The sequence below is a fragment of the Melanostigma gelatinosum genome (assembly GCF_949748355.1).
Source record: "Melanostigma gelatinosum genome assembly, chromosome: 5".
In the NCBI taxonomy this organism is placed as follows: domain Eukaryota; kingdom Metazoa; phylum Chordata; class Actinopteri; order Perciformes; family Zoarcidae; genus Melanostigma; species Melanostigma gelatinosum.
Window position 1 is genome coordinate 29350280 of NC_136638.1, and position 10879 is coordinate 29361158.

At 40.0% G+C, this 10879-nt stretch overlaps 1 protein-coding gene across 1 annotated transcript in view; it reads left to right on the forward strand.

Moving 5' to 3' along the window:
- Positions 1-5558: 5558 nt before the first annotated feature.
- tgfbi (transforming growth factor, beta-induced) overlaps positions 5559-10879 on the forward strand; it is a 26339-nt gene continuing 21018 nt past the window's right edge. The window contains exons 1-2 of the mRNA XM_079269362.1: positions 5559-5834; positions 8510-8608. Of these exons, the coding sequence (XP_079125488.1) occupies positions 5722-5834; positions 8510-8608 (212 nt within the window). The 5' untranslated portion in view covers positions 5559-5721. The remainder of the gene's footprint in view (positions 5835-8509; positions 8609-10879) is intronic.

The following is a 10879-nucleotide window of genomic DNA, read 5'->3' on the forward strand; positions in this document are numbered from 1 at the left end:
TTTAGTTTTAACGCTATGACACACAGACTTTTACTCTGAAACTAGTTTAGTTTTAACTATGACACAGAGACTTTTACTCTGAAACTAGTTTAGTTTTAACTATGACACAGAGACTTTACTCTGAAACTAGTTTAGTTTTAACTATGACACAGAGACTTTTACTCTGAAACTAGTTTAGTTTTAACTATGACACAGAGACTTTTACTCTGAATCTAGTTTAGTTTAAAGTCTATGACACACAGACTTTTACTCTGAAACTAGTTTAGTTGTAACTCTATGACACACAGACTTTTACTCTGAAACTAGTTTAGTTTTAACTATGTCACAGACTTTTACTCTGAAACTAGTTTAGTTTTAACGCTATGACACACAGACTTTTACGCTGAAACTAGTTTAGTTTTAACTATGACACAGCGACTTTTACTCTGAAACTAGTTTAGTTTTAACTATGACACAGAGACTTTTACTCTGAATCTAGTTTAGTTTAAAGTCTATGACACAGAGACTTTTACTCTGAATCTAGTTTAGTTTTAACTATGACACAGAGACTTTTACTCTGAATCTAGTTTAGTTTAAAGTCTATGACACACAGACTTTTACTCTGAAACTAGTTTAGTTGTAACTCTATGACACACAGACTTTTACTCTGAAACTAGTTTAGTTTTAGCTATGACGCAGACTTTTACTCTGAAACTAGTTTAGTTTTAACGCTATGACACACAGACTTTTACTCTGAAACTAGTTTAGTTTAAAGTCTATGACACACAGACTTTTACTCTGAAACTAGTTTAGTTTTAACTATGACACAGAGACTTTTACTCTGAAAATCTTACTTTGCAGATTCAGATTTGACATTTAAAAACAATGATAAGCTGATGATACTTTTGTGTAGTTTTTGTCATATCGGGGTTTGAATGCAGGACATGTATGTACTAGTATACTTAAGTAAAGGATCTGAGTACTTCTGAGAACCACCTCTGTGTTCCCAGCAGAGGGAGCTATGCACCCTGAAACCAGTTTGTGTGTGTGAGTGTGTGTGTGTGTGTGTGTGTGTGTGTGTGTGAGTGTGTGTGAGTGTGTGTGAGTGTGAGTGTGTGAGTGTGTGAGAGTGAGTGTGTGTGTGTGTGTGTGTGAGTGTGTGTGTGTGTGAGAGTGTGTGAGTGTGTGTGTGAGTGTGTGAGTGTGAGTGTGTGTGTGTGTGAGTGCGTGTGTGTGTGTGTGCGTGTCCTCTTCACATCAGTGGGTGAAGGCTGCTCATGACCTGTGACCTGTGAGAACATCTGCTGGAAACCTGAACTTTTCCTGAACACAAAGCAGCTGTGTGTGTTACAGACCATCTGCTGCACACACACACACACACACACACACACACACACACACACACACACACACACATGAATAGAGAATATGTCTGTGCCTTCAGAATACTCTTGGTATCTTAATAGAGGTGCAGGCATCAGTATATATATACTTCTGCATCTAAAGCAACTACAGAAAAAGTGTCTCTCACTCATACTACGCTGCTTCTACGTGTTCATTATTTACAATTCAACACTTTACATGCATGATATCTCAACTTGTTTTGTTGTTAAAAACGTCTTTTCGACAAACTTCCTGTTATGTGGGTGTGCAGGATGAATATGTTGTTCCATGTCTCAAATGTTTTTATCTGGTGTTTGATATGATGTAACCAACTGACCAGGATCCAGGATTACAACTTTTACTCTGAAAACCAGTTATGTCACAAATGCTTTTACTTTGAAACTTGTTTCGCTTCAACGACACAAAAACTTTTACTCTGAAAACAAGTTTGGTTTCAGCTTCATGACACAAAGACTTTTACTCTGAAAATGAGATAAATTTCAGCTTCAAATTGTACACATTTGAGGTAGTTTTCTACTAAAAGATGATTTAGTGTATAAAGGATGATACATTGTTATAGATTAGACTACAGTGTAGCTCAGAAGTCTATAAGGTAGTCCAAAGAATGAGTCAATGCATCAGTGATAATAATATTATTATTATCATACATTACATATAAAGATGTAACTCTGCTCAACAAGTACATTCTCTCTCATTTTCATGAACTTCATTTAGACGATTCTTCACGGCGACATGATGATGTACTGAACACGTCTACAAACAAGGAGACACACACACCCACACACACACCTACACACACTCTCACACTCACAAACACTCAGCTTCCTGTTGACCTTCTGTGTATTTTACTGTCTCTGGATAATTGCTGAACATGAACAGTCTGCTTTGTTTTAAATCGTCTTCCTGCCGTCCGCCTGAAGAAAATCTGCGTCATTGTCTCTAAATCTTTTTGTGGGAAATTCAGTGTCTTCACAGGGAGGACAGACTGGCTGTACAGTTGGACCCGCAACAATATGCCAACCTGGTTCCCCCTCGGACCAGGAACTTCCTCTCGCCCACCTGTCCACTGCAGTTCTGTCCATTGTCTGTCTGTCCACTGTCTGTCCACTGACTGTCTGTCGACTGCCTGTCTGTCCACTGCCTGTCTATCCAATGCCTGTCTGTCCACTGACTGTCTGTCCAATGCCTGTCTGTCCACTGTCTGTCTGTCCACAATCTGTCCACTGACTGTCTGTCCAATGTCTGTCTGTCCAGTGTATGTCTGTCCACTGTCTGTCCATCAATTTTCTGTCCACTGACTGTTTGTACACTTACTTTCCATCCAATGTCTTTCTATCCACTTAATGTCTGTCCACTGTCTGTCTGTCTGTCCAATGTCTGTCTGTCCACTGTCTGTCCACTGTGGTGTCCACCTGAAACTCCAGGAGGATAAACATGAAATAGTTTCGAGAGGAAAAGCTCTCTGAGGGTCAAATGGGGAATAGTTCAGGTCGGACACATTCAGGTCAACTAGCTGTTAGCTGTTAGCTGTTAGCTTACATAACTTCTTCTCTGTTTCAGTCATTATTACATTAATAGAGTCCACCCTCATTGGACTCATCTCTGGTGGGGATGAGTCCGCCTACAGCTGGGAGACTGACTATCTGGTGACCTGGTGCGGGTTGAACAACTTAGAGCTCAACGCTCTAAAGACAGTGGAGATGGTTGTGGATTTCAGGAAGAACGCAGCCCCACCAGCCCCCATCACTCTGTGTGACTCCCCCGTTGACGTGGTGGAGTCCTTCCTCTTCCTGGGCTCCATCATATCTCAGGACCTCAAGTGGGAGCTGAACATCAGCTCCATCACCAAGAAGGCTCAGCAGAGGATGTACTTCCTGAGGCAGCTGAAGAAGTTCAACCTGCCAAAGACAATGTTGGTGCATTTCTACACAGCCATCATTGAGTCCATCCTCTGCTCCTCCATCACCGTCTGGTACGCTGCAGCCACTGCCAAGGACAAGGACAGACTGCAGCGCATCATCCGCTCTGCTGAGAGGTGATCGGCTGCAATCTGCCGTCCCTCCAGGACTTGTTCACTTTAAGAACCCTGAAGCGAGCAAGAAGGATTGTATCTGACCCCTCCCACCCTGGACATGAACTGTTTGTGCCCATTCCATCTGGCAGCAGGCTGAGGTCCATCAGAACCAAGACCTCACGACACATGAACAGTTTCTTCCCGTCGGCAGTCGGGCTCATAACAGAGCCCGGGACCCCCACTGACTCTGTCCTCCCCAGGACAAACTCCCACCGGTCACTCCTGCACACCCCTTCTATCACACTGGACACTTTCACACTACACTTCATCTCACTGGTTTATAGTCCTGTTATCTGTCCGCTTGTGCACTTTATTTTATTTTATATTTCACTTTATTTTATATTTTCTGTACATTTTAATCTGTTTCTACTTTGCACTGTTGATTGTTGGTGATTGTTGTTAAATGTTTGCACCTCCCGTCATGTCAAATTCCTTGTATGTTCAACATACCACGGCAATAAATGGTTCTGATTCTGATTCTGACAAAAGAGGAGTGAAGTGAGTCTGAGGATTCATCCTCATCCTCAGTGTGAAATGATGAAGGTGGTTTCAGGTGGAGATGACGTTCATCCCGTCATGTCTCGCCTCACCTCGCCCTGTCACGTGCACATGGATTAAACAAAGGTCTGCTTAGTTTAAGATCCAGCATAATGTTTAGTCTCCATGTGGAGTGAAACCTTCAACCTCAGACTGACTTCCTATCTTCATCCTCAGAGAGATGACTTCACCTCTTCGTCCTCTGACAGGCGCCCACGTGTCCTCTCTGCAGTCGGGCAGGGCTGAATATTTTCCATCATTATTCATTTCTATGCTGATGACGCCCACGAATATCTAACAGTGAAACAAAGATTTTAATAAAGAAACCATATGTCCATGTTTCCTGTCACTGTGAAATGTCTAAAGACAAAATAACTGTAAATCAAAATATTAAATATTATTGTTTGAGGTTCTTTTATTCTAAGTTTTGTTTTCACTTCTGAAGAACTTCTTAGAGAAACTAGACTTTGAAAATGTTTTTATTTTCACTTCATTGCTGTCGTTTTGGTCCAGTAATCTGGTTTCTGTGGACCTGGTCCAGTAATCTGGTTTCTGTGGACCTGGTCCAGTAATCTGGTTTCCTTTAGCATCATGTAAACAACAGACTGGGTCTCTGATGTGTTTCAATGAAACCAGGTTTCTGTCTTGAATGGAATCAAACAAAGATGATACAGTGACTGCAGAGACAGACCAGGTCTAAGTGAGTCCCTGTGTGTCCTCTATACAGAGACAGACCTGGTCTAAGTGAGTCCCTGTGTGTCCTCTATAGACAGAGACAGACCAGGTCTGAGTGAGTCCCTGTGTGTCCTCTATAGACAGAGACAGACCAGGTCTGAGTGAGTCCCTGTGTGTCCTTCAGGTCTTCAGAGTCACTGATCTGAGGTCAGACAGGAGACACGGCTCAGAGGAAATCTGTTAAAAACATCAAGTCTCAGCTGGAGTCTGGTTCTCAGTGGACCAGGACCAGGACCAGGACCAGGACCAGGACCTTTCAGACGGATCGGTCCGTCCCACATCTGGAGATGATTGTTGTCTTCAGAGTCTCAGGAGACGAGCTGAGGGACAGAATCAAAGACAGAAATAAAACACTGATGTCAACAATGAAGGAGATTATTTATTATTAAAATCATATTTAAACAGTGTTATGAGGAAAGATTCATATTTTAATGAGATTTTCTGTACGGTGGCCTGTTGAGGACAAGTCACACTCACACTGACTCACCTCTCTTTACTTCTTTCTTTCTTTGTTTTCTTATTTTTCTGTTTCATTGTCTATTTTATATTTACTCTTCTTTGTTAATAGCTTTCTTTTCTTTCTTTCATTGTTTATTTATTTGTTTTGCTTCTTTGTTTTCTTATTGTCGTTTCTTTCTTTGTTTTTATTTCAGCTTCTTAAACTTTATTTCATTAAAACAGAATTTAACTTGATGATGTTTTTGAAATGTATTTTACTGAACTGAAGGAGTTCGTTTTTTCTCCTCTTCCTCCTCCTCCTCCTCCTCCTCCTCTTCCTCCTCTTCCTCCTCCTCCTCTTCCTCCTCCTTCGTCTCTCCCCTCGCGGATCCCAGAGGCACTACTGCCAGCTGCGGAGAAGGAAGTAGAAGGAAGTAGAAGAAGAAGAAGAAGAAGAAGAAGAAGACGAAGAAGAAGAAGAAGAAGAAGAAGAAGAAGCAGAAGAAGCAGAACAGAGAAGAAGTAGAAGAAGAGTATTTCCCGTCTCCTTGAAGATGAGGGTCTCCGTGCTGGTCCTGGGTCTCTCTCTGGTTCTCGCGGTCTGCGTGGCCCGGTCTCCGTACCAGGCGGTCCTGCAGCACAGCCGCATCAGAGGCCGGCAGCAGGGGTGAGTTCATACGAGCCGAGCCTCAAGTACATCCAGCGTCCGTAGTTATGAAACATACTTCATATGTATTAACATGGTGACTTCATCAACCTCATGTTTCTTCATTTCATTCATAACAATGACGTCACAACGAGTTAACGTTCATTTATATATAACTAGAAAATGCATTTCCTGCTGAAAATGCGTTGGAAAGCTGAAATGAATCTCAAAAACATTTCTGAAAATAGATATCCAGTTTAAAAAAGAATTGCAAAAAGCTGAATAATTCAAAAAGTTGAAAGACTACAAATATGAAGTTATGTCACCCCTCTCCTGTAAGAGCTGAACATTTTGATATTCGAACGGTTTCTGTAGCTTAAAAGAATTCCAGCAGTAGTGATATTTGTAGTAGCAGTAGTAGTAGAAGTTGTCGTCGAAGTATTTGTAATTAGAAGAAGTAGTAGAAGTAGTAGTATCAGCAGTCGTACTAATAGCTGTAGTCGTATTAGTACTGGTTATTAGTACTGGCAGTAGCAGGAATAGCAGTATTAGCAGTTGTGGTATCAGTAATAATAGTAATAATATTTATGGTAGCAGTAATAGCAGTAGTAGTAATAGTAGCAACAGCAAAAGTTGTAGTAGTAGTGGTAATACTAGAAATATTAGCAGTAGTAGTAGTTGTCGCAGTATTAGTAAGAGCATTCATTATTTCAACAAAAAAGCCAAATTTTGAGCGAAACGTTTAAATACAGTTAATCCATGAGGCTTTTATTTTGAAAGGGTGGGACTGGGTGGGGGAGGGAGGGGGAGAGGAGACATAATCATCATGTTTGACACATAAACAGAGGTTATTAAATGACAGGCTTCATCACAAGCAGTTCAGTTAGAATTCACTCTCTGGGGCTTTTATTTTGAAATGGGGTGTGGGGGAGAAGGGGAGAGGAGACAGAATCATAATGTTAGATAAACACAAACCGGTTATTAAATGACAGGCTCATCACAAGCATTTCAGTTAGGATTCATTCTGTGGGGCTTTTATTTAAAAATGGCGTGTGTGTGTATGTGTGTGTGTGTGGGGGGGGGGGGGGTGGAGGGGGGAAAGACCTCTAAAGATCCCTAAGACCTGAATGACTGTATGAGACACAGAGAGAGAGAGGGAGAGAGAGAGACACAGAGAGAGAGAGGGAGAGAGAGAGACACAGAGAGAGAGAGGGAGAGGAGTGTATGTGCGCGTGTGTCTGTGAGTCTGTGTGTTTATCAACATCACTAATTGGCTCAATCGCAAACACCTGTGTGCCTGAAGCCATTTCATGGAGATAAAACAGGGAAACACCTCTCAAACAAATCATCAAAACTCCCATAACCGTAGCTCCTATTGCTCCGATATTAATAATTGAGGGGAAGAAGGAGTTGAAGAACAGATCCTGTAAAAATTGTGTCTGTAGTGTAAAAAATGTGGCTTAACTGGTGATCTAGAAATGGGGTACCGTGTTCTGTGGAAGATGTTTTTGAAGCAAAATTTAACATTGGTCTCGATGGAGCAGAAAGTTGGTTTTCCTCTCAATTAACGGCTTCCGTGTCAAATGTGGAAATCTGTGGGATTCCACAGTAATTTTTCTACGACAAGGACAAGATTAGCTACTTCTACATCCAGAAATTATGCATGAAGAGTGAAGATTGTGGACACAGTGGCAAAACACATGTTTTTTTCACAAGAATCTCAAGCTGCTCTTCACTCTAGCGGTGACATCACGCACTCTAAGCTGCGCAATACACACCCATTATAAAGTCAGAAAAGGGCTGAAAAATCATAAAAGTTAAATTGCTGCAGTTCAAAAAGTTTAAAAGATATCAAAAAGCTGAATCATGTTGGCAATAGTTGAGGGTTTTCTCAACATTTGAAAGTTGAAATGGTGTCTGTAGCTGAAAGTATGAGGAAGTTGAAGGATTTGAAAGTTGAAGAAGTTTGAGGATTTGAAAATCTTCTCCATAGAGATCCCATTGAAAATATAAAGCTTAATAATTCAAAAAGTCAAAAGGTTAGAAATATAAAAAGTCATAGCAGACATGAGCTGAAGGAGCTGAACATTTTGATAGTTGAACGGTTTCTGTAGCTTAAAAAATGAAGAAGAAGAAGAAGCGTTGCGACGAAACGGGGGACGGAAGAAATAGTGGAATAAAGAAACAGGATAACAGTTGGAATGCTTAACAGCATTCCAACAATAACAATAAAGAATACCACCTTTAGTTTTCTGTTCATAATAAGTTGTTCTAATATTGTGTATCGATAATATGATCAGCTGCTGACTCTCTGTGATGTTATTGATATTATATAAATGTTATATACATCTGTCCACCTTAACACTCGACTTGAGCTCAGATTAAGGTGGAATGTGATCAATGCAGAAATCAGCTGAAGTTAAGATCTATGTATTAATAACTTCACTGATTTATTATAAAACTGTTTCATGTGATTCTGAGTTATTATAGCAACATATTCAATGATCAGTCCACCTTAAGTATTTAATAGAAAGTATTTCTGTTTGTCTGAAGACAAATACTACTTCATAAAATAAAGACATGAAACATGTGAATGATTTATTTTAGTGTGTTTAATGTTCTTTGGACATTTAATGAATGAAGAGGTTTAAGGTGGTCTGACTTTAAACTTGATGTTTGTGTTTCTTCTCCTTCAGACCAAATGTTTGTGCCATGCAGCAGCTCAAAGGAACCAACAAGAAGTACTTCACCAACTGTAAACAGTGGTACCATCGCAAGATCTGTGGGAAACCCACGTAAGTCTGACGAGAGCGTCTGTAGTTTAAACTCTCTGTGGTTTCAACTTTAAACCACAGAGAGTTTGAACCACAATCATCTTAAAAGTGTATCTATTTCAAGCTGTCTGTAGTTCAAACTGTCTGTGATTCAAACTGTATGTAGTTCAAACTGTCAGTAGTTTAACCGTTCTTTAATTTAACCGTTCTGTAGTTGAAAGTGTCAGTAGTTTAAACGTTATTTAGTTTAAACGTTCTTTAGTTGAAATGTTCCGTAGTTTAACCGTTCTTTAGTTCAAACTGTCAGTAGTTCAAACTGTCAGTAGTTCAAACTGTCAGAAGTTCAAACTGTATGTAGTTCAAACTGTCAGTAGTTTACCCGTTCCGTAGTTCAATCTGTCAGTAGTTTAAACGTTCTTTAGTTTAACCGTTCTTTAGTTTAACCGTTCTTTAGTTTAACCGTTATTTAGTTTAACCGTTCTTTAGTTTAACCGTTCTTTAGTTTAACCGTTCCGTAATAGTTTAACCGTTCTTTAGTTTAACCGTTCTTTAGTTTAACCGTTCTTTCGTGTAACTGTTCCGTAGTTTAAAAGTTCAGTTGTTTTTACGCTCCGTAGTTCAAACTGTCAGTGGTTCAAACTGTCAGTAGTTTAAACATTCCATAGTTTAAACTGCAAGTAGTTTAACTGTTCCATCGTTTAAACGTTACGTAGTTCAAACTGTCAGTAGTTTAAACATTCCTTGGTTAAACTGTCAGTAGTTTAGATGTTCCGTAGTTTAAACGTTCCGTAGTTCAAGCTGTCAGTAGTTTAAACGTTCTTGAGTTTAACATTATTTAGTTTAACCGTTCCGTAGTTCAAACTGTCTGTGATTCAAACTGCATGTAGTTCAAACTGTCAGTAGTTTAAACGTTCTTTAGTTTAACCGTTCTTTCGTTTAGCCATACTTTAGTTTAACCGTTCTTTAGTTAAACCGTTCTTTAGTTTAACCGTTCCGTAGTTTAAGCGTTCTGTAGTTCAAACTGTCAGTAGTTTAACCATTCCATAGTTTAAACGTTCTGTTGTTTATATGTTCCGTAGTCTAAACTTTCCGTAGTTCAAACTGTCAGTCGTTTAAACGTTCCTTGGTTTAAACTGTCAGCAGTTTAAACATTCATTGTTTACACTGTCAGTAGTTCAAATGTTCCATAGTTCAAATGTTCCGTAGTTCAAACGCTCTTTAGTTTAACTGTTCTGTAGTTCAAACTGTCAGTGGTTCAAACTGTCAGTAGTTTAAACATTCTTTAGTTTAACCGTTCTTTAGTTTAACCGTTTCTTAGTTCAAACTGTCAGTAGTTTAAACATTCTTTAGTTTAACCGTTCTTTAGTTTAACCGTTCCGTAGTTCAAACTGTCAGTAGTTTAACCGTTCTTTAGTTTAACCGTTCTTTAGTTTAACCGTTCCGTAGTTCAAATGTTCTTTCGTTTAACTGTTCCGTAGTTCAAATGTTTTGTCGTTTAAACTGTTCAGTTTGTCGTCTGTAGTTTGACTCGAGTCTGGACTGAGTTTGTGTTCAGTGGACAGAGGAACGTCCTCACTTCCTGTTTAACCTCTGGAGACGTTCAAATGTGCTGAAGTCCTTTGAAGGACAGTTTCAGTATTTTGCTCTTTCTGAGAGATGAGGATGTTTCATGTTAATGGCAGTTCAGTCTTCAGTGTTCTTCAGATTCTTATACTGCAGAAGTTTGACTGAAGGAAACACACACACACATTATTAATGAGGCTCTGGCAGCAGTGGACCGTGTGTGTGTGTGTGTGTGTGTGTGTGTGTGTGTGTGGGTGGGTGGGGGTGTGTGTGTGGGGGTGTGTGTGGGGGTGTGTGTGTGTGCGCCGTCGTTCAGCTTTATCTGAGGGTCGTCGTTGTTGTTTTCCAGTGAATGTCTCCTGTAACTCCGGTTCTTTCTTTTAATGAAGTGGTTTTGAATCTGAAGACTGAAACAGTTAGCCGTTAGCTCGTGTGTTAGCGCTGGTGTCTGTGATTTATTCAAGCTGTTTTCTAACCTGTGTTTTTGGTTTCTGTGGAAACGGCTGCCTCAGCGTTTTACAGTCGATTCATCATCTTCAGGAAGTGTTTGTGGAGAACTTCCTCTTTAATAAAGAAGTAAATGTACAGTCGTTAGTATTTGTTCACGTGTGTGTCTGAAACTCTCACTTCCTCTTTTTTCAGTTTCCTGATCTGAACTGAAAGAATCTGTTTGTGAGAAGTTCAAGTGAGAGTCTTTCACACACACACACACACACACACACCTACACA